The following is a 25,119-nucleotide window of genomic DNA, read 5'->3' on the forward strand; positions in this document are numbered from 1 at the left end:
GTTTTGGTAGCTGGGACTACCACAGAGCTGTGGTTTTACTGTTACTGCTGTTGCTGCTACCGCTTACTGACCTCCTTATTACAAATATGGTAAAAGAAAACAAGAAGCTAGACTAAACTAGGAATTACAAAATCTTATCTAGGTCTTCAAACTTGCTCTTGTTGCATTTCTTTCTTGTTGGTTTGTGTTTCCTCTGATGTTTCTTTCTTTCTTGTGAAATTCAAATTGTTTCTCCTCCGACACGCGAATTATCTTCCTTTGACCATCGCTGCCTCTCTTTTGACTTCTGCACTTGAGTTTATGCTGGGGGGTTTTGTTGTAACCCTCCGCTCTCCAGGCGGGCTCCTGACTTCTAGTGCGACTTAAAAAGATAATACCTCCATTCTCCAGGCGGGCTCCTGACTTCAATAAACAACTTAAAGATAAGACCTCCATTCTCCAGGCGGGCTCCTGACTTCGACTACAACTTGAAATGATAACAACCTCCATTCTCCAGGCGGGCTCCTGACTTCGACTACAACTTGAAAAATATAACAACCTCCATTCTCCAGGCGGGCTCCTGACTTCGACTACTTCTTAAAATATAACACCTCCATTCTCCAGGCGAGCTCCTAACTTCAACTACTTCTTAAAATATAATACCTCCATTCTCCAGGCGGGCTCCTGACTTCAATTACTTTTTAAAATATAACACCTCCATTCTCCAGCGGGCTCCTGACTTCGACTACTTCTTAAAATATAACACCTCCATTCTCCAGGCGGGCTCATGACTTCGACTATAACTTGAAAATATAACAACCTCCATTCTCCAGGCGGGCTCCTGACTTCAACTACTTCTTAAAATATAATACCTTCATTCTCCAGGCGGGCTCCTGACTTCAACTACTTCTTAATATATAATACCTTCATTCTCTAGGCGGGCTCCTGACTTCAACTACTTCTTAAAATATAACACCTCTATTCTCCAAGCGGGCTCCAGACTTCAACTACTTCTTAAAATATAACACCTCCATTCTCCAGGCGGGCTCCTGACTTCAACTATTTCCTAAAATATAACACCTCCATTCTCCAGGCGGGCTCCTGACTTCAACTACTTTTTAAAATATAACACCTCCATTCTCCAGGCGGGCTCCTAACTTCAACTACTTCTTAAAATGCGTTCTATTGCCGTTGTTCCTTCCTGCCTCCTGAACCATTTTCCTTCTAACTTGAATTATCTTCTTTTAGAACTGCTTCCCTCAAAACTGGTGTTTCATTCCTCTGAAAACTGCTGGGGATAACACCGGTGTTTCATTCAAAAATATGTTATTTTCCTCCTTCAAAGACTACTTCCCTTAAAGTTGGTGTTTTCCTTCCTCTGGAACTACTTCCCTTAAGACTTGTGTTATCTCCCTCCTGAAATTGCTTTCTTTAAAACTTATTTTGCCTTCTTCCAAAAACTGTTGAGGATACCGCTTTCCACCGAACTTGTGTTATCTTCCTTCTTCCCCAAGTGGGTACCTGACTTCCAGAAAATTTTCAAAATGAAAGAAAATTTTTTGCCCTAGTTTGACAATCTTTCTTGTGGCATATCTTTCTGTCATCAATAACATTTCCTGTCCCTGCTTAAAATCAAAGAGAATTTGTTAGTTTAAAATGTGAGGATGCTCCTGCCGGGGACGATTTTCCCTTTCGCTCTTTTTCATGCTTGCGTTGTTCGACCATCTTGAAACTTGGCTGATAACTTCCGACCTTCTTGATGATTCTGTATTCACCAACCTCTCCACCGTTGTTTTCCACCTTTGCTCCATACTGTCCCCGAAAACTTAGACCAATCCATCTTTTGGTCTTACAACGACGTCTTTCTCATCCCATCACATTACCCTCGCGTGTCTTATCCCCATTTACCTTGCACCATGTTGGCAACTGGTAGTTGGCTTTGAAAATCCTTCTTAAAAACAAACTACTACTGACTAAAAAGAAATGGAAAATGATGACTTCGAAAGATAGAACAAGAAAAATCTTTCTGAGCAATTGTTTGAAGAGAAAATAACTTATCTGAATGGTATAACCGATCCCAATGGTCATGTCGTGCATTTTTGGACTAATCAACCCAATATATTTACACCAATCAATCTTTCTGATGTCCCTTCCTTACATTCAAAAGGTCCCGCAACCCATCTTCTTTTGCCGAAACAACATCTTTATTCTGCATGACGTCTCGACGGATCCTTTCCATCAAGCTTATCTCGTTTGCTCCTTTTAATTCCTTGTCGCCTTATAGTGCCCTTCGAGGGGTTTTCACTAATAAGACTCTCTCATTTCTCTCAACTCCCGTCGCCTTATGGTGCCTGTGAAGGTTTTCACCGATAAGACTCTCTCATTTTATTTCTCTCAACTTCTGTCGCCTTATGGTGCCTGTGAAGGTTTTCACCGATAAGACTCTCTCATTTTATTTCTTTCAACTTATGTGGCCTTATGGTGCCCGTGAAGGTTTTCACCAATAAGACTCTCTCATTTTCATTAATTTCCCTGCTTGGACTGGAGTATTATGAATCACCTCTGTTTGCTCGACTTGTCATCTCTCGAAAACTGATCAGAAGGTCTTTCCTTGGACCGTAATGTGGGCTTTTGGATGGGATTAGAAAGAAAGGGTATTAAAGGCTCAAAATAATTTGACATGGGTTTAAAATTACAACTTTTGGAATCACATTTCTTATTACAAAACAACCTCTGCCCCAGTTTCTTGCTTGGGGATCTTACGACTTTTATTTTACTATGACCGAGCCGTAAAGCTGCCTACGTACCCTTAACAGGGATCAGGTCAAACGTAGTTCACATGAATTTCCTTGTTGTTATATTTTTTCACTTCTTTTCTTTTCTCTTTTTCTTTTCTTTCTTTTTCTCTCTTTTTAGTTATTGATTCCAAAAGAGGGGTATGAAAGAAATAAATAAGGCTCAAAAAGGAGAACAAAGGGTAAAGTGTTTAGATAGTAGAACAAATTGCCTTTGTCATTTCAATCTTCGAAATAATGCCAAATACAAACAATCAACAACTATACCAAAGAAATCATACATAATATCTTTTTACTGCATCAGAATTAATAGCCTTGTCTATGCATTTTCCTTCGATATCTGTTAAACATAAAGCACCATTGGACAATACTCTGGTTACAATGAATGGCCCTTGTCAATTCGGGGCGAACTTGCCTTTTGCCTCAGCCTAATGTGGAAGGATGCATTTCAGCACTTGCTGGCCCACTTCAAACTTTCGGGGACGCACCTTTTTGTTGTATGCTCTTGCCATTCTCTTTTGATACAATTGGCCATGACACACAACTGCCAATCTTTTTTCATCAATCAAGTTCAACTGCTCCAGACGGGTTTTGACCCACTCATCATCATCAATCTCAGCCTCAGCGACAATCCGAAGGGACGGGATTTCAACTTCCGTAGGTATTACGGCTTCAGTTCCATATACCAACAAATAAGGAGTTGCCCCTACTGAAGTACGGACAGTAATGCGATAACCCAGCAACGCAAATGGTAATTTTTCATGCTACTTCCTAGAACCTTCTACCATTTTCCGAAGTATCTTTTTTATGTTTTTGTTGGCTGCCTCAACTGCTCCATTCACCTTGGGACGATATGGGGTGGAATTGCGGTGTGTAATCTTAAACTGTTGACATACCTCTTTCATCAAATTACTATTAAGATTAGCACCGTTATCTGTGATGATCACCTTCGGGATTCCAAATCGACAGATGATATGTGAGTGAACAAAATCGACCACTGCTTTCTTGGTCACAGACTTGCAAGTTTTGGCCTCAACCCATTTGGTGAAATAATCAATGGCTACCAGAATGAACCTATGCCCATTGGATGCTGCTGGCTCAATTGGTCCAATGATATCCATGCCCCAAGTGACGAAGGGCCATGGCGCTGATATTGTGTGTAATTCCGATGGCGGAGAATGAATCAAATCTCCGTGTATCTGGCACTGATGACATTTGCGCACAAAACTAATACAATCTCGCTCCATGGTGAGCCAATAATAACCTGCTCGGAGAATTTTCTTTGCCAACACTTTTCCGCTCATATGTGGTCCGCAGACTCCTGAATGTACTTTGGACATGACAGACGTAGCTTGTCTAGCATCTATGCATCTTAACAATCCCAGGTCTGGTGTTCTTTTATACAAAACTCCTCCACTCAAGAAAAATCCGCTTGATAACCGTCGAATTGTTCTCTTTTGATTCCCCGTGGCTTGCACTGGGTATATTCTCATTCTGAGGTATTCCTTGATATCATGGAACCATGGTTCGCCATCCAATTCTTCTTCAATCATGTTGCAGTAAGCATGCTGATCTCGTACTTGAATGTACAAAGGATCGACATAGGCTTTGTCCGGATGGTGCAGCATTGATGCTAGGGTAGCCAAAGCATCGGCGACCTCATTATGGACCCTTGGAATATGCCTGAACTCCACTGATCTAAACCATTGGCAAAGATCATGCAAGCATTGTCGGTATGGTATGAGCTTCAGATCTTGCGTTTTCCATTCTCCTTGAATTTGATGTACTAGAAGGTCCGAGTCTCCCAAGACTAAGACTTCCTGGACATCCATGTCTACAGCTAACCTTAAACCTAAAATGCATGCTTCGTACTTAGCCATATTGTTGGTACAATAAAAACGAAGCTGAGCCGTAATAGGATAGTGATGCCATGTTTTAGAAATAAGCACAGCTCCTATTCCGACTCCTTTCATGTTAGCAGCCCCATCAAAGAAAAGTTTCCAGCTTGGTTTTTTGGCCTGTTCTAGTTCATCAATGTGCATCACCTCTTCATCAGGAAAATAAGTCCTCAGTGGCTCATACTCTTCATCGACCGGGTTCTCGGCCAAATGATCGGCCAATGCTTGGGCTTTCATCGCAGTCCGAGTCACATAGATTATGTCAAACTCTATGAGCAAAATCTGCCATTTTGCAAGTCTTCCTGTTGGCATAGGCTTTTGAAAGATATACTTCAATGAATCCAAACGTGAAATGAGGTAAGTAGTGTAGGATGACAAATAATGTTTCAACTTCTGTGCCACCCAAGTTAGGGCGCAACATGTTTTTTCCAAGTGAGTGTACTTGACCTCATAAGCTGTGAACTTCTTGCTAAGATAGTAGATGGCCTGTTCTTTTCTGCCGGTGGCACCATGCTGCCCCAATACACAGCCAAATGAATTTTCCAGGACAGTCAAGTAAAGAATCAAAGGTCTCCCTGGTTCTGGCGTTACCAGCACAGGCGGGTTAGACAAGTATCCCTTTATCTCGTCGAATGCTTCCTAACACTCATTAGTCCACTTGACCGCAGCATCCTTCTTCAGCAACTTGAAAATAGGCTCGCAAGTCGTCATGAGCTGAGCGATAAACCTGCTGATATAGTTCAACCTTCCTAACAGACTCATTACTTCAGTCTTATTCCTCAGAGGTGGCAATTCTTGTATGGCTTTGATCTTTGATGGGTCCAACTCTATGCCTCGCTGGCTGACTATGAATCCCAACAGTTTTCCGGATGGAACACCAAATGCACACTTGGCGGGGTTAAGCTTGAGGTTGTACCTGCGAAGCCTCTGGAAGAATTTCCTCAAATCCCTGACGTGGTCGGCCTGATGCTTTGATTTTATGATCACATAATCAACGTATACCTCAATCTCCTTGTGTATCATATCATGAAATACAGTAGTCCTCGCCCTCATATAAGTTGCCCCAGCATTCTTCAAACCAAATGGCATTACCCGGTAGCAATAAGTTCCCCATGGCATGATGAACGCCGTCTTTTCTGCATCTTCTTCATCCATTAGAATCTGATGATACCCGGCATAGCAATCCACAAATGATCCAATCTCACGCTTGGCACAATTATCGATCAAAATGTGGATATTGGGTAACGGGAAGTTATCCTTCGGACTTGCTTTGTTGAGATTGCGGTAATCGACGCATACTCTGATCTTATCATCCTTATTCGGTACGGGCACGACATTAGCCAACCAAACAGGATATCAGGTGACCCGAATAACCTTTGCATCCAACTGTTTGGTAACTTCTTCTTTGATCTTCACACTCATATCAGTTTTGAATTTCCTCAACTTTTGCTTGACGGGAGGGAACGCTAGATTAGTGGGCAATTTTTGGACCACTAAATTAGTGCTTAAACTCGACATGTCATCATATGACCATGCAAAAACATCTTTGTACTCGATGAGTGCTTCGATTAACTCCTCCCGGATTTTTTGCTCGAGGTGGACACTTATTTTAGTCTCTCGAACATTGTCTGTGTCCCCTAAATTGACGACTTCTGTGTCATTCAAATTGGGTTTGGGTTTTTCTTTGAAGTGAATTAACTCCTTACTAATCTCTTCGAAGGCTTCATCATCATATTCTGATTCGTAACCACAATCTACTTCTTGAACTAACATTTCGGAATCAGATTGATTTTTAAGACTGGGCTGAGGATTCCTTATGCACGCCATGTCAATAGAACAGCGAAAAAAGAACTGTATAGAAAAGAAAACAAAACAAAAGGAAAACCATCAGGAATGATGCACACTCAAACAAACTGAAAAAATGAAATTTGGATTACAACCCTGGAATAATCCGTACAAACTTAAAGGAAAATCAAAGCGAACTACCAAGACTCTTTCCGAGTAGGGAGAGTAGTAGCCTTCTAATTAGTAAGCTTTGTTTTTGGCCCGACAAATTGCACTTCCGCGTTGCTAGAACCCTCTCCAATTTCCACTATGTTCACACTGTCGAACAACTGCTCAAATCTTTCAATCAACTCCTTGTCAGGATTAATCGCAGAACTGGGAATTGTTGTCACTGGGCGACTCCTTGTACCGGACTTGACAAATGATCTAGAAAGACGTGGGACCGGCTTTAGAAGGACCCATGTTCTCTGTTTCAATTTCCTGGCTCTTTTTATTTCTGCGGTTGTGGGCTTGAATCCCAGACCAAATGTTCTCAAGTTTTTAGGAAGAGACACGGGCTGTATGATGCCTTGAAGATCTGACCCTAAACCCTTTCCTGGTACAAAACCATTCTTCAGCATTTCATATGCTACCATGACTGATGCGGCGTTTATCTTCGGACTTGGGATACACTTCCCTTCTGTAACTTTCTCGACTGACATTGCGTCAGAAATTTGGTAGACCCATGGTCCCTCGTCATCTTCCACTTCAATAAAAGGCACAATGGTGCTGTTGTGAGCGTACAAATTATCTTCGCCGTGCACCACTATTTCCTGTTTGTCCCATTCAAACGTGACCATCTGATGGAGTATTGATGGCACTGTTTTAGCGGCGTGAATCCACGGTCGCCCTAATAGCAAATTGTAGGAAACAGCTATATCCAGCACTTGGAATTCCATTGTGAATTCTACTGGACCTATGGTCAGTTCCAACATTATGTCCCCGACTAAGTCTTTGCCTCCGCCATCGAATCCCCGCACACAGATACTGTTCTTATGGATCCTCTCATCTTCTACTTTCAGCTTGCTTATAGTGGAGAGAGGATAGATGTTCGCACTTGAACCATTGTCAACAGTACCCGGGTAACCATGACATCCTCGCATTTTACTGTCAAGTAAAAGGGCTTTGTTATGCTCAGTACCCTCTACCGGCAATTCATCGTCGGAAAAAGTGACTCTGTTTACTTCAAAAATCTTGATGGCTATCTTTTCCAGATGGTTTACCGAGATCTTGTCGGGAACATGGGCCTCATTCAAGATTTTCATCAGGGATTGGCGGTGCTCATTTGAATGGATTAGCAACGAGAGTAATGAGATCTGAGCGGGCGTTTTCCTCAACTGCTCTACAACAGAATAGTCATGCACTTTCATTTTCCTCAAAAATTCCTCTGCCTCTTCTTTAGTTACAGTTTTCTTTACCGGCGTTGAATTATCTTTAGCTCTTCTTAACTCCTCGGGAGTAAAACACCTTCCTGAGCGAGTCAAACCTTATGCTTCAAAAACTTCTTCTTTGACTTCTTTCCCCTTGTAAATCACCGTCACCTGTTCATAATTCCAAGGAACAGTCTTGTTGTTGATTACTGGAAGCTGAGTTACTGGTTTTATAATAATAGGCTCTGTGCGAGCACCCTTCACGACCATAACAGGTTTACTTGCGACCCCTGGCACTACCACTTTAACTCTCTTTGGTTTCACTGCAACAATGCTTGACGACCCTCTCTCGGCTACCACAGCTGGCTTATCATCTACCCTTCTCAACTGGACCACTGATTTCCCACTGACTACTTTTTCCTTTGAGCTGGTTTCGCTGGAACGGATCATCATTACCGTTTGTGAGGGCTTCCTGGGCTCCCCCTCTTTGTGTATCAACTCAATCATGTGTGTCTCATGGTGAGATGGAAGTGGATTCTGATTGATATTTGGTGCTTCTGGGGCTTGAACCTCGATCCGATGAGTATCAATAAGCTCTTGCACAGCTATTTTTAGTTTCCAACACTTCTCTGTATCATGCCCAGAGGCCCCTGAACAGTACTCACAACTCACCGAGTGGTCAAGATTTCTAGGGGGAGGATTTGGCATTTTAGGCTCAATTGGATTCAACATGCCTAACTACCTCAACCTGTGGAAAAGACTGGTATATGATTCCCCTAGTGGAGTGAAAGTCTTTTGCTTCTGTGACCTCTCATTCTTGAGGGTTTGGTTTGGTCGGAAACATGTCCCGGGGGGATTTCTGTAGGCCCTTAAGGGTGGATATGTGTTTTGTGGAGCTGGGTATGGATTTTGTGGAGCCAGCGCACGCCATTGCGCATGTGCCGGAGTTTGGGTATAGGTTTGTGCATGATGGACGGAAAAATGGGGATCTGGCGGTGGGTGGTAATGTTGTGGAGGGCTATATGGAGTATGGGGTAATTTTGGTGGTAGGGTCGTGGTTGGCTATAGTAGGGTGACGGGCCTCTAGATCCGAACCAGGCTCCGGACTCAACAGTCGTGACATCTTCTTTCTTCTTTTTCCCAAGTACACCCCCAGTGCCGCTTTAGATGGCCTGAGTGGTTGCCTTGATCGCTGAATAACTCATGATTTTGTTGGACTTAAGCCCATCCTCGACCATGCCTCCCATTTTTACAACCTCATTAAAAGACTTGCCAATTGCGGACACCAAATGACCAAAGTAAGTTGGCTCCAAAGCCTGCAAAAAGTAATCGACCATCTCGCTCTCTTTCATTGGGGGATCTACCCTTGCTGCTTGCTCCCTCCACCGGAAACCATATTCTCTAAAGCTTTCACTGTGCTTCTTCTCTAGTTTAGTCAAAGATAGTCGGTCTGGAATGATCTCAAGATTATACTAAAAGTGACAAGCGAATGCTTGTGCCAGATCATCCCATGTGTACCATCTTCCGTGATCTTGGCGGGTGTACCACTGCAATGCTGCTCCGCTCAAACTCTGACTGAAGTAAGCCATTAGCAATTCATCCTTTCCTCCGGCTCCCCTCATCTTACTGCAAAAACCTCTCAAATGAGCCACCAGATCACCGTGTCCGTTGTACAAGTCAAATTTGGGCATTTTGAACCCTGCCGATAGTTGTACATTTAGGAATAAACACAGATCTTTGTAAGCCACGCTTATCTAACCTCCTAGCCCTCTCATATCCCTGAAGGATTGTTCTATGCTTTTCATTTTTCTGAACATCTCTTCATGTTCGGGATTTTTGGTTGGTCTCTCAGCTTTTCTCGGGAGATCAGAACGTGGATCGTAGGGGTAGGTTTCATGAGCTTTGAAGGTGGGTTCCGAGGGATAATACTGGTTGTTCTGAGCTTGGAACACGGGTTCACTCAGGGATCTATGGAGTGCAGCTGGTAGAGATGTCACAAAGATATGGGTGACTGGCGGAGGAGGGCATGGAATCGATTTTGGTGGTGGAGCTTGCGGCATATGAGAAGTAGTGCCATGGTAGTGTTGATAAATGGGAAAACCTGGATTGGTGGCAGGATGATCCTGAGACTGAGCTAATGGTGGGGTAAAAGCCGGGTTGGCTGGGTAAGACGGTGGTGATTGCCCTTGGGACCAGGCCTGGTACATTTCGGCCATCTGCTGCTTAAGCTTGAACATCCCCTCTTTCATTTTATTGACGTCTAACTCCTCTACCTCAACACTAGTGTCGACCTCCGGGATAGACATGATTTCTGGTATTGGTCCCTTTGATCTGGTTTGGTAATGATAATGTGCCAGTATCCTCTAAATAAACTAACTAATTGAATTCTCTAGAAATCAACAAACTTGTTAGTTTTTTTAGAGTTTAACACATATGCAATTACACGTTGGGATGCAATGCACCTAGGCAATTAACCATTTCTATCATATATTTGCTTCGGTTGCGTGCGTCATTCCGGCCTCTCACAATTGTGCCTCTTCTTTTAAACTTTATTTATTCTATCCTTCTTTATTTTTCCTTTTCCCTTTTAGTGGTGGTCGAATCCCTTAGAGATTGCATGTCCCCGCATGAATCAGACCGTGCGTAGTTCTGTCAGATAAGCGTACAAGTAAATAAAACATTTTTGGGTTTTTTAGCTTTTATAAAAACAGATGCTTCGATTACAAAGACTCGATATCAAAAAATTTCACCAGACTAACAGACTCTGATGCAAAGACGACAAACAAACTCCGAAATTAAGCTATCATACTCTAAAGAAATACAGACTCAAAACAGAAAGAAAATACAAACCTAACATGACTCACAAACTCTGACAGAAAAGGAAATACAAATTTAAACGGAAAATCATGAGTACATCAATGCTCCTGGTGTCCGTGGGACATCATTCGGTCTCGCCACAGGCCTATGTGCAAGATCCCTTTGAAGTCGGTCCAAGTTGTTCATTATTTGTTTAACAAAGGTCATCACCGCTGCAAAGAATGTAGTGCGAGTCATATCCTCACAAATGTGGCACTTCATAACGATGTAGTCAGCGATATTTCTAATTCTCTCTCTTATGACGCCCTTTTCTTGTAACAAACGCCTAATCTGCTGGGCCCTAGCCTCCAAAGTTTGCTTGGCTGCATAGATTTGTTCCTGAAGTTGTTGCAAGCCTATTTCTAACTGCGCCAATGTCGTGTAACAGTGTTTCCTTTCAACCTTGAAGTCTTTTGCCTGCTTGATCATTTTGTTTCTCGTGGCGATAACCCTTTTCTTCAACCCCGCGACCTTATCATTGTACCTTTCTCTCAACTGCTTAACCAGGCATACCCGTTCGTCTACATTTTTAGCCAATTGTTTTTTAGCCCCGGCCAGTTCACTTTCTGCTTTGTTCAAATAGAAACTATAGTTACTCACTTTCTGCCTTAGGTTAGCTACGAGCTTTTCATCTCTGTTATTTCGGACTGGATTTTCTGCCGCTACTTTCAGTTTCTGAATTTAAGCTCGGAGGGCCTCATTTTCTTTGGCTAGCCTTTTCTTTTCACCCTCATCCGCCGATGCTTGTAAGCCATTCTCGAATTGAAAGTCTTTGACTTGATTTTCCAGCTTTCCTATTATGGCCCTGTACTCATTTTCTTTGGCCAACCAAGCCCACGGTTCTTGCGATTCCTCGACAAATTCCTGAATGTGTGGTTTTTTGGCCGGTCTTTCTGATTCGGCCCTTGCAGCATTCTTCTTTCTATACCAGGCAAGGTAGGCGGGTGAGACCTCACATTTATATAGGTTCCGCACTCAGGTGCTTGCCGTCAAATACTGGCACTTGTTCCAAACAGAACGAACTGTTTCTTCGTGAAATTGGCCGTCGGAACTAATCTCAACCGCGTGGATACTAAGATCTTCATCTGGATGCATCACCTGACACCTTCCTAATTGTCTCATCACTCGGTAGGGAGCGTAAAGCTGAATACCTCGAAGACTTATTAGGAGGAAGTAAGGACCTGTGGCAGGTATATACATAATTTCTTCAACAGGAAGCCAACCTAGTGTCCATTCTATTTGTCCCGTAGTGATGGCGCGAATGCGGGCTATCCATTCTCCAAACCCCTCCGGTAACTTAAACCCTGAAACCCTTGTGTTGAATTCTTCAATGCAGCTTTTCTCTACAGATCCATAACTCATATACTGAGGGTGGTGGCACAAGTGCTCGATCATCCACATTTGTAATAGCAAATTGCATCCCTCGAAGAAGTTTGCCCCAGCTTTACAAGTCGTGAGAGCTTGGTATATCTCAGACACTATCATAGGGGTGAGAGTGCTCTTGGCGTTGGTAACCAGGACCTTGACGACTCCAGCCACCTGCAAATCGATATTCTTGTCTTTTCGGGGAAACATCACAAGGCCTAAGAATGCTACCATGAAAGCGAAACGCCTATGCTCATCCCATTTTGTTCGGTTCCCTTTACTGCAAACCCCGCTTTCTGGATTATTGAACCCTCCTACATGCCCGTACTTCTGGTATATAAAACGTATAGTGGAAAAACCCCCTTCCAACTCGGAATATGGGATTCCCTTGCTTATCTTTAGCAAATCCATGAATTTGTGAGAGTTAACGGCCCTTGGAGCGATCAGATACTTATGCCTCAAACCTGCAGTACTTTTCATATAACCTGCTATCTCTTCCAAGGTCGGGGTGAGTTCAAAATCTGAGAAGTGAAATACGTTATGGGCCGGGTCCCAGAACGTAACCAAAGCCTTTATGATGTCTCCTCTAGGTCTGATCTTTAATAACCCGGTGAGACCCCCCAAATGTAGATTGACCTTATCCTGCTCTGACTTGCCCAGATCTTCCCACCACATACGCAACTCCAAAGGGATTTTGTTCATAATTGTTACCGGCAAATTCTGACTCGTGCTCATTCTGCATGTTTATTGGGGTGTTTAAAAATTAAGACTTATTTGACTCAGAATAAAATTAACACACATTTTTTCAAAAATAAAATAAAAATCCTGATTTCGCAAATACGGCCTTTCAGCACTTCGAGAACGAAGATTTTAAGGTTGTGTTGGCTCACTGGTGAAAGCCTAGCAAAAAAAATGACCACAGGTGGCTGTTCTTGCAAAAACGGCCTTCCGATGCCCTTTTTAAGGACATTCGGCTATTTCTAACAAGAATGACATCACTCTAACTATTTTCAAATAAAAGTAAAATTTTGTTCTTTTGGCTATTTTTGCGAAAAGGAAGTTGGACCCGATGAGGGTTGCCTACGTATCTCATACCCTGTGAGAATCAAACTGGCGTAGTTCGGGCAAAGAAAATAAACTAATTTGGAAAACAAAACTTCTTTCTTCTGTTTTGTTTTCAAGTAAATCATACTAAAAACATTTTTTTTTCATTTTCTCAAAATTTTGGCAGAGTTTCGATGCTATTTGGGCACTGGTAATTATCTCTCTACACTGCTATTTTTATTTTTTATCTTTTTCTCACTTTTTCTGATATTCTCGTATTTTCAGAAGCCGATCAGCATGCAAATTTGAAGCAAATAAATGCGTAAAATAAATAGGATGCAGCAGGATGATCATTTCATTTCAGGTTGCTTGTCCTAGACGGACCCAACCCCTGTGTTGAGTCCCCTAAGTCAAAAAATACATATGATGCACACAAACGTTCCTACTAGGGATCCGACATGAGGTTTTGTTATACTAGGTTTAATGCCTGGGTGTATTGTTCTAGACCTGGCTTACCCGAGCGGACAACTCGAGCCGAGGATGGGAGCTGGGTACGGGTAACCAAAAGATCATCCGGTTTTGCAACTCCTCCGAATCCTCGTTCTATTTTGGGATATGACACTAACAGAAAGAAGTCACGACCAGCGTGCACTCCTCAGGAGAGAGAAGAGAGGGGTTACGTAGCAGTTTATATATACAGTTCAAATAATATCAAAGCGGTAAAAGCAACTTTTAGCATATTAGGCCCAAACAGGTAATAAAATCAGATAATAAATAAAACCAATTATAACAATTATTCTAAGCTCGAATTCTGGAACCTTGAACCAGAAGTTCTGGGTTCTTGTCCCCAGCAGAGTCGCCAGAGCTGTCACACCTTCTTTTTTCCTACACCCCCAAAAAGGAGTGTATAAGGGAGTTTTCCCAATTTAAGTGACAATCGAAACGGGATTACTTTATTTAAAATTCAGAGTTGCCACTTGGGATAATTTATGGTGTCCCAAGTCACCGGTTCAAATCCCGAATCGAGGAAAAGGATTGACTTTGTATTGCAATCCGCGAACCAGAAATCCGGATAAGGAATTCTGTTAACCCGGGAGAAGGTGTTAGGCATTCCCGGATTCTGTGATTTTAGCACGGTCGCTCAACTATTATAATTGGCCTATTATCTGATTTTAATACACGTTTTAGCCTATGGTGCAATTTTAGCTTTATAACCACTTTTAGCCATTTTTAGGAAGATTGCAACGTTATTAAAACACGTCTTGAACCACGTCACATAAATGCACCCGTGGTCCTTGACACATTTTAGCATCGTTGAGATTTGAATTTGGGTCACATAAATGTGCACCCGAGCTTAAGGAAATTAATGTATCACAACTACGTCACGGGAGCCGTACTCGTAGCTATGATAATTTTATTATAGTGCGCCTAAAGCAAACTACAAAGCTTCATGAATTATTTTTTTACTTTGAGATTACGCGTGAAAGGCCTGCGATTATGGAGCACTTTTGCTAAAAGAGATTTCATGCTCATATCTTTTTAACTTCTTCTTTTATTAGGCCGAGCCTGATACCTAAAACATGTCAACAAATCAATTACTAATGGGCTTCGGTTTCTCCCCACTCCCACGACCCAACAATCGGACAAAAATGTCAAATAAAAGCATCAAGAACACAAAAGAATGTAAGAAGGATGAAACTATTCTGCCGACTTTCATAATTAACTTCCACCTTCCCGATTGCAACATTAGCATATCCATTCAATTTTTCCTCAAACCAATTGGAATCTTGCCTGCGCACCCTGCTAATCAAACACACTCATAGCACCAGAACCTTTCCAAGAAGATTTAAACTAATCACAATGCATGATTACCTCGTTAACTAACGGGGAGAGACCCAAACTCATGATGGAATGCGAGATAGACCAATTTATCACATAAACAAGTGAAAACTAGCAATTTATACACATGACCAGCTCAATCATTAAAACTTTTAACCTCACGGACCAATTTCGTGTATTGCTGCTATACAAAATATTTAGATTCTTCAACAATTATCAATTGACAAATGGAATCATGTCCTCAAACAGGAACTCAATTACACACAAAATCCTTTTTTTTCTCCTATGCTGCAATAAGCACTATAGTTCTCACACAAATTGCTTCCTAAAAATCATGAAGGCAAAGAGAACAAAGACACGATTTAACGACGCAATCACAAGCTGCCTGGAAGCTAATTCAAGCAAATATACCAATTTTCATGCTTAGATATAAGAACAATGAGTCACCGGGGTCCTACTCAACCTTATCGACACTTTTGTGTTAAGGGTAGAAAGTAGCTTAATCACACAAGCAGAAACATCCGTGACAATGGCAAACAGCGACATGATGGCCTCACACTTTATTAACAGTTACAAGCCAATTAGAGTCTCCAACAGGTTTCAGTCTAAGCCAACGAAATAGACTTCAGCATACCTCAAGCTAATCAACTAATGAATAGAGGACTCCTACATTCTTCTCATGAAAGCCTATTCAAAGAGAAACTAATACCAGCTCAAATACAATTTTTTATGCTTACACTATCATGTTCAAAATCAAGCAAACCCTATAACTCAACCTCCAAGTTTCAACAAACAGGAGAAGCCTTACGTTAACAGACCAACCAACACTAACAGAAAACTTTGCAAACGTCAGGGGAACTAGACGGCTTATAACTAATAGTAATGCGACACTTCAGTTATCTATACCATCGTAAACCAAATCCGACTTCAGTCAAGCATGTTGAAATCAATCAAGTCCAAGATTATACGATATCTGAACGCAAAACGAAATAGAGCAGATGCGCGTAGCAAAGCAAATTCATCCAGACCCATCATCAATCAAAATCCGATAATTTGATTCTATTAGCACTTGAACTTACCCATTTTAAGATTCAAACCAATTCTAACTTGAAACAAGTTCAGGTGCATGCCTTTATTTTTAAAACAGCCTAGACCAATTCCTCTTCTCTTAACATGAACTTTGCGCACACTAAACTCGAGAATCATTCGGTTACTCAATAGCATTATTCAAAGGCAACAAGCACATTATGACAGCAGAAGAAATAAAATCCATGACTTACTATTGATCAGACCACATATATTATTCATCAAGCTTGCTTACCCGTTCAAACAAAATTAAAAGTGAAAGCTCGATAATCCGTAAAACTTTAATAGGACATTACATTCTATATTAGGTACCAATTAAATGCAACTCTTTGAAAGAAGTTTTCAAGAGCCAACAAAACAGTATGCATCAAGGACGAACTAGAACAAAAAGGGATTCAAGGCAGGGAACAACAAACAATACAAAAGATAAACTATGAACAGGTCATTTGAGGCCACTCTTCAAACTACTATCTTTCATTTCATTCTTTCATTCGAACTTCACATAGATGAGATTCAAGAACATGTACCTGGAAGTAAAGATGAAACAGAAAGGTGAGGATTTCAGCAGTGACAACAGTGAAGTAGAATTCAGCAGCAACAGGTGATCAGTAAACCAATTTCAAACTCAGGAAATAGCATACAGTGGCCCAGAAATCAGTTTCGATCGGACAACAAACCAGATTTAATCGACTTTCGATGAAATTGACTTAAAATCATGGAGACAACGAATAAAATGCAGAATATCTCTGTGTATATGAATTCAGTCTCTATATCTCCCTCCCTATTCCTCTCCGTATTCTCTCTTGCAATCTCTTAGGATCCCCCTCTGCGTATGCCTGTCCTGCCCTTTTAAACTTCAAGACTCTTTCCCTCTCCCCCCCCCAAATTTTCTCCTCTCCATCCTCTTTTTTTATTTCCTCCCATGTGCTCCCCTTTAAACTTTTATCATTAGCCCATGTTATCCCTGATTTTCAACTCCTAAAAGCACTTAACTATTAAGAAAATATTTCCAACTCAAAAAACCAAGACAAAAGTGTTAGTTACCCTGTCATGTTACCCTCAGTCAACTTTTCAAATTAAAGCTCCCTTGAATCTCTACCTTAATTTTCGATTGATTGTAACTCAATTCAAAAACGAATATGAATTAAAAACCTACTGATTCAGGTAGCAAAACTCAAAACTAACAATGAACCCCTGAAGCTGAGAATATACGGATCACAAAATGATTCAATCGACATCAAATATCTTGACGAGGATTACTAAACTACAAACATGAACGGATTAATCGACGAAACTATTTATACCATATGTTAATCAACAGAAGAAAACTGGACCAAGAGAAAGGTCCAAAAGAGGAGGAAGAACTACTTGAAAAAAATGACGAATTAATCAGTCAAAATAGAACAACAACAAAAGAAAAAGGAAAACAAAATAAATACCTCGAAATTTTAGACCAAACCCAATCCGTTTCAGTCGACACTTCGTCTTGAAATTTTGAAGCCAAAATGGACCTTAATCGAGTGTTCTCGACTGAGAACACTCGACTAAAGTCGGTTAAAACCTCAAATTTTTAACTCCGTACACAGTATGAAGTTTAGTTCTTTTAGGGTTTGCCTTCGATTTGAAATTCGAAAGGCTCTAACAAGATTCGGATAGAACTGGGGTGGGATTTGGGACGAGGGTAGCTAGGTGGTTCAATGGTGTAACTTTGGGACTGGTTGGGTAGATTTAGGGCTTTGCTCGAATCTTCGATTGAATATTCGAAACAAACCGGGATGATTCGAGGTAAAAGGGGTAGGGATTTGTGTTGAGGGTGGTTAGAAGGTTCAGGGGTGTGAATTTGGTAGTTATCGGAGAAGGTGAGGTTTTTGGCTGATTCTTCGATTGAAAATTCGAGAAGATGAGGGATGATTCGAAGGTAGTGGTTTGAGGGGTTGGGTTGGGGAGGTTGAGAGAAAGCTATGGTGTGAAATTGGGGGTCATTGGACCACCGGAACCGCCGTGAGGCAATTTCTGGTGGGCGGAGCACGGTGGTAAGGGGCGGAGGGTTCGTTTGGTCTCTACGGCTTAGAGACGAAGAGGTGGGGGGGGGGGGTTTGGCTTGGGGGCAGGGTATGGTTTGGATCGTTTATATACTGGGCAAGAGGTTGAATCCTAGCCGTCGGATCAATTAAGATCAATGGCTCAGATCAACTCACTTAACGAAACGGTGTCGTTTCGTTTACCTCGAGACCGGATCGATCTTTGGATGGGAATGGGTCGGGGCATGGGGGCGATTTGCGGCCGTTGGATTAAATGAAATGGACGGCCTGGATCGACAGGCTTGAAACAGCGTCGTTTCTTCGATGTTGGGGGTGGACTGGACCGTTCGATCTTAGGAGATCGACGGTTCAGATTGAACGTGGCCATACGACGTCGTTTGGTTGGCTTGGTCGATTGGGCCAGATAGGGGTGATTTGGGCTAGTTTTTGGTGGGTTGGGTGTTTGGGCTTGGAAAATTAATTAAATTGGCCCAGATTTATTTCCTTCCTCTTTTCTTTTTATTTTCTTCCTAAATTATTTTCTAAAATTATAAACCAAGTTAACTTATTAAAAATACTAATTATCTTCTAATAACATTTATCACATATAGCTAAATGTCAATTAACGATAAAATCACACAATTCAACATTAAATGCTAAAAAAAATGCAAAGTACATTATTATTATTTTTTATGATTTTTCCATTTTCGTAAAATAAATTACTTAATTAATCCTATTTGTAAAAATTAAATCCTAAATGCACATGCAACATGTAATTTTTGTATTTTTCATTAATCAAAACAAAATAAACATGCTCGGCCAAATACAAACAATTAACCAAAAATGCCACGAAAATTCTCCAAATTGCACACAAAGGAAAAATTATTTTATTTTGAATTTCTGGGAGTAGTTCTCCTAGGGCAAAAATCACGTGCGCATAGTGCCTGCCAGAAAAACCCTTCGATATCCCTAGCACCTCTCTCGCCGCTCCCCTCATGTAGTTCGCCGTTGTTGACCACATAGTGCTCGCATCTCCACTACTCCTCCAAGCTCCCATAGCGGATAACCTCCCCTCCAACTCTTGGGTTTTATCCTTGGTTAAAGCTCCCCATCTAATCCTCGGTCAGCCACGAGCATACCTCTTCTTCCTCTTCATCATAATGCCGATGTCCATCACTAAGAGCCTATGCTGAGTCGCGAGGGTCTCTCCCGGGATAACCTTGCAATCCTTGCACAACCCTCTATCACACCTTCTAAGGAGAAGGTAATCAATCTGAGTCTTCACCGCCGAGCTTTGGAAAGTAACTAGATGCTACTCTCTCTTTGGAAAAGTCGAGTTCGCAATCACCAGCTCGAAAGCCTTAGCAAAGTCTAACAATGAAGTACCTCCTCCGTTCCTATCCCCAAGGCCAAAGCCACCATGCACCTCGCCATAACTACCAGCAGCCGACCCAATATGGCCATTAAAATTCCCTCCAATAAATAACCTTTCAGTAGGTGGAATACTACGCACAATCTCGTCCAAACCCTCCCAAAAGCGTCTCTTAACCTTCTCATTCAAGCCCGCTTGCGACGCGTAAGCGCTAACTACATTGAGGGTGCACTATCTATTAGTTCGTGTTTCACAAAATCTTTCTTCATCAATATTATAGGATAATAGGAAAGGGTATTTTTCAACTATATATTTTACTTGTTCTATATAGTTATATTTATTCCTTAGGCAAGGTAAGCCTTGATCTTCAACCATTAGAGGTAGTGCTTTTGTACGATAAAAAGTCATTCACACTTGTCATTTCATTAAATCAATAAATGCAAGATGGAATTTTTATATACATATTTGTCACTAAATTATAATTAATTTATATTTGTTCTTACCTTCATTTATAAATTGTGAAGATTAAATTACTTGATTTAGTGTAAATACCATGGAGGGGAAGGCGAAAATGCAGTTGTCTTGTTCGCCCCCTCGACGCATTCCCTTCTCTCCTTGGTATCGTCCCACACAGAAAGAAAGAGCGTAGAGCCCTGACCTGCAGGTGCGCTAACATAAAGCGAGGAGTGAGCCTGAACTGGCGAACTTTCGAAGAGTGCATGAATATCTATTGCTTTTGCGGTTCAAAAGATTTCAATCTTGCAATGGTTACTAATTAATTTTTTTAAAACATATTTTGTATATTACAAAAGTAACAATATTATACTTATTTTCGATCCAGGAATGTAATCATTAATGCTTGCATTAAGGTAAACTATCTATATCACACTCTAAAGAGGGATGGGGTCCTTTCCCGAATCTTATATAAATGCGGAGTATTTTGTGTACCGAACTGTTCCTTTAATTTTTTTTTTTTAAATCAACAATACATAATTTGCTATTGCTAAAAAAATATTACTAGAAAAGTTAGTTCGTCATCTAAGATAGAACAAGGCGAAATCAATTGAATGAATAGACCATGCTTTACATGGATTTCACTCTATGGCCTCACTGCCTCAGCCAATGGCTTTTGAGATATATGGCTACAGCAGAATGACTGTAAGATAGTCAAATATTTAAATTATTAATCACATTTGCGATCAAATCAGTAGTATTATATATTTGTATTTACTTAAAATAAGGAGCCTCAATCATTGATTAATATTTTAAGACTTAATTGAGATCCATTTTTTGTCTTTGATGCCCTTAGACAGCACAAAATGGACCAAAATTGAAGATAAAATTCAAACGAATAAAATTTAAAGCTATTTTGGCTAAAACAGTACTTGACAATTTTGTAGACAATAAAGAAAAAGAAAGTTAAAATTCAAAAAAAAGAGGTAAGACTTATCTCCAAAACCACAATATTCCAAGGAAACAGAAAGGAGGAAAAGCATGAAAAGCCATAAAGAAAGGAGGCTCTTGTTCTTTTGTTCCCTTCAACATTTGACCTATTATTAGAACTACCATAGTAAATCATTTTTAACTTTAGAATCCTATGTTAAGATTAATTAATACAACTTCTTTGAATTTTCACTCTTACACCAACGTTTTTCACATGTTCTTTTTAATGTATCTGATATTCAAAAATTATTGACTCGACTAATATTTTGTATCGAAGACGAAGCCAATAAACTTTATGAGTTTTGAATTTTAAACAAGACGGAAAGCGCTAATAATTGGGTCCTAATTTAAGATGTGTACAACAATAACAACTCAGAGAAATTTCACAAGTGGAGTCTGAGGAGGGTAGTGTGTACATAGACTTTACCCCTACCTATGAAGGTAGAGTTGTTGTTTTCGAAAGATCCTCAGCTCAAGAACGTTAAAAATGGAGCAATATTGAAACAATAGCAACAACAATGTAATAAGACAGTGTAAGCAAATACAACGATTAATGACAAATACAACGAATAATATTACAAATATTATTTGTCTGGTTTATGTTGTTTACATATCGTGTGTCTCTAAGCCGAGGGTCTCCTAGAAACTGCTCTCTACCCCTCCGGGTAGGGGTAAGATATGCATACACTCTACACTCCCCAGACCCCATTAATGTGATTATTACTGGGTTGTTATTGTGGTTGTTGTACAACGAATAGTGACAGAAACAAGGGATACGAAACTATAAGAATAGTGTCAATCCTGTTGTTAATACTAACATACAGTGTAGAAACAAGGGACAAGGGATAGGAAAGTACCCGACTAGTACTACTTCAACGGGTAAGACAAGGCAAAACTCTAGACCCACCATCCTAATTTTCGACCTCTACACCTTTCCATCGAGGTGTCATATCTTCGGTAAGGTAGAAAGAGAGCAAAAATTTAAGATGCGTACATATTCAATATATTTCTTAACACATACACTACTTCAGCAATGTTGAATTCAGTCGAACCTGTATCTGGGCTTCTACCTCCACTCTAGTTCCGGAATTATACCACATAGAATCTATTTGGGGTTGGGGGAGGGGGAGGATCTCTACTAGGAGTTTCTCCATTAATAGAACTTGAATCCGATACATGATTAAAGGTAAATAATGTTGTATTTGTGTCGGATCCTTCAAAAATATACTAGTTTTGAACTATCCAACATATATCTGTCGATATTTTTGGAGAGTCCAAGCAACATAGTATCTCATATCTGCTACCACATTCCTTTTAGAAAAACTATGAATATATTTGATTTACGAACAAATATACAGTAAAAGAATTATTTCTTCTTTTTGGACTTGCCATTACAGAATAATGAACCTAAACCAAACAAACAAACAGTACCTTTAGAAATATAAGTATATGGAAGGTTCAAAACAGGACTAACATGAATTCCATTGCCATAAGATCTACTGTAACTCTTCTTCAACGGTTGAGATTGAGCCCTCTTAGATGATGAATGCAATGAATGGCTCTGATTAAAAGATGAAAAACTAGAAGAAGATGATGAAGATGAAGATGATGAAGATAAAGATGAGCTCTTGCGCAGAACTTTAATTTGTTCCTTTTGTGAATTTTGCTTTTGAAAAATCTTTGAATTTTTTTGATTTGGAGCTGAACCAGTTGAGTTACTTCTTGATAGAAATTGTAAAGATGACCATTTTAATCCATTGCTTCTACCATTTTCACAATTCAAACTGTTACTTCTTCTGAATTGCCAAAATGGTTTTGCTTGTGGCTTCTCTATTTCTTCATCAAGATTGGTTGACAAAAATTCCTTTAATCTCATCTTCTTTGTATCCACATTTGTACCATTTTCAAGAACTGATGCTGCAGCTTTAATTTGTAAAGATTCAGAGCCGACCCCAACTTGTTTAAGACTAAGACAAAGTTGTTGTGGCTCAGATTGTTGTTGTTGTTGTAAAGTTTGCCGCTCAGACATATAGCCGATCCCATCTTGTTTAGAACTGAGACGTAGTTGTTGAGGCTCAAATTGTTGTTGTTGGTGTAAAGATTGCAGCTCAGACATATAACTGACCCCAACTTGTTTAGGACTGAGACATAATTGTTGTTGTGGCTCAGATTGTTGTTGTTGTAGTAAAAATTGCGGCTCAGACATATAGCGGACCCCAACTTGACTGGAACTGAAACGTAATTGTTGTTGTGGTGGTGGCTCGGATTGGTTAATTTCTATAAAGGGTGTTGATTTCTTGACCTCAATTGGTAAGATCTTGCCATTGGAGAAAAGTTCATCAGCAGAAGAGATTTTTTCTTGAGAGAAGCTTTGATTTGTAACACAAAAATCAAAGTCAATGGTAGATTCAAGAAGAAATGCATCTGATCTAAAATGGTGGCATTCAATTGGTATAATATCATCATTTTCTTGAAGATCATGAGAAAATGAGATTCTTGGACTAACTACTAAACTTGCAATCTCAGAACATACATCCACTGCCATTTGGTTATTTTTTTAGCTTTCTTGATTTTTTCTAGTGTTGTCAATAGTTGTATATAATGAGGGAAAATTTATAAGGTAGATGGTAAAGGACAAGAATCAAGAAAGGTGAAAAGAATGATTATTTGTTGAGGTGTTGTTTGTGTAAAGATTTGGGAGTCAAAAAGAGATGAGAAAAAGAAGGGTGTGGGTGGGGGGGGGAGGGGTGAAGGAAATGATTTATGTAAGAATGAAGAGTCAGATTTTGCTTTTATATATTATGCTAAGGGTAAGAGCATTTTCAAGATTCTATTATTGGTACAACAAAGTGGTGTTGGCTAGACAATGGCCTGTTTCACATAGGGGTAACATTGAGATTGACATTATATGCCAATTGCCAAATGATTTTTAAAAAAATATAAAATAAAAGAAATAAAAAGTACACTCAACGGCGTGGCTTAATGGTCAATGAAGTAAAGGAATTCCTGAAAATTAAGATTTATATTTTAGCAGAGACATAAAATATTAGGTGATTTCTTAGTACTTGTACAATAGGAGGTAACAAAAATTTAGTGAAATAGTCGAGATTAGTGTAAACTAATTCGAACGTCGCCGTTATAAAGAAAAAGAAAAAAAAAGTAGAGGAATTCTTGAAAATTAAGATTTAAATTTCAGCAAAGATAAAAAACCTTAAATGATTTTTTTATACCTAAAGTATATAAGGTAGCAAATATTTAGTAAAATAGTCGAGATTCGTGTAAACTAATCCGAACACTATCATTATAAAGAGAAAAAAAAGTAGAAGAATTCTTGAAAATTAAGGTTTAAATTTCAACAAAGACAAGAAACCTTAGGTGTTTTTTTTAATGCCTATACTATAGAAGGTAGCAAATATTTAGTAAAATAGTTGAGATTCTTGTAAACTAATCCAAACACCGCTGTTATAAAGAAAAAGAAAAAGCGGAGGAATTCTTGAAAATTAAGGTTTAAATTTCGCAAAGACAAGAATTCTTAGGCGATTTTTCTTTCCCTATACTATAGGAGGTAGCAAATTTTTAGTACCATAATCGAGATTCGTGTAAACTGATCCGAACACTACTGATACAAAGAAAAGGAAGGAAAAGTGATTGAATTAATTGGCTATTGTCACCGAAAGGCTAAGAGAAGGAATGAACAACCCTCCACCTTATAGGGGTTTCCAAAGAAACTTTTTTTACCTTTTGAAAAATGAGAGAAAAAAAAGAAATAAGAAATTATTTAAAAAAGGAAAATCTTCACCGTCAAGTATCTGTTAGTGAAAGTGCAAACTCTAAAGTAAAACTGGCATTTTGCGGCAAATTCAATCTGGTGGGACCATTTTGCCTTGGTATAATTCAAATTACTAAGATGTCTTGTCGGAATAAAAACAGAATTAGACAGATTAAACAAATCTTATTTCAGATGACTTGAGTTAAATGTAAGAAATAATGATTCTTGCTGCAATTCTACGAAGAATAAGAACTTCTGTAGAGACAGTAATAATTTGTGTGGCAACAATTGGTTGAAGAAGATGATGAGAAAATAGTACATTTCAGTGCACTAAACTATTTCTATTGTTAGGATCGAAAAATTAGGTGTCATGCGGAAGCTAATAAAGCAACAATTGAATGACGATAAATCAGAGAAGAAAAGATAAATATACCAAAAAAGACACAAATATTTAACGT

The 25,119-nt window shown here is 39.8% G+C and overlaps 1 protein-coding gene across 1 annotated transcript; it reads right to left on the bottom strand.

The window, feature by feature from the left end:
• Positions 1-22,204: 22,204 nt before the first annotated feature.
• Positions 22,205-23,624, bottom strand: LOC142174914 (uncharacterized). The gene has a single exon (XM_075241319.1). The coding sequence runs from the start codon at positions 23,435-23,437 to the stop codon at positions 22,259-22,261; it is 1,179 nt and encodes a 392-aa protein (XP_075097420.1). The 5' UTR covers positions 23,438-23,624; the 3' UTR covers positions 22,205-22,258.
• Between the last annotated feature and the right edge of the window lie 1,495 nt (positions 23,625-25,119).

Source organism: Nicotiana tabacum, chromosome 20 (assembly GCF_000715075.1).
Source record: "Nicotiana tabacum cultivar K326 chromosome 20, ASM71507v2, whole genome shotgun sequence".
In the NCBI taxonomy this organism is placed as follows: Eukaryota; Viridiplantae; Streptophyta; class Magnoliopsida; order Solanales; family Solanaceae; genus Nicotiana; species Nicotiana tabacum.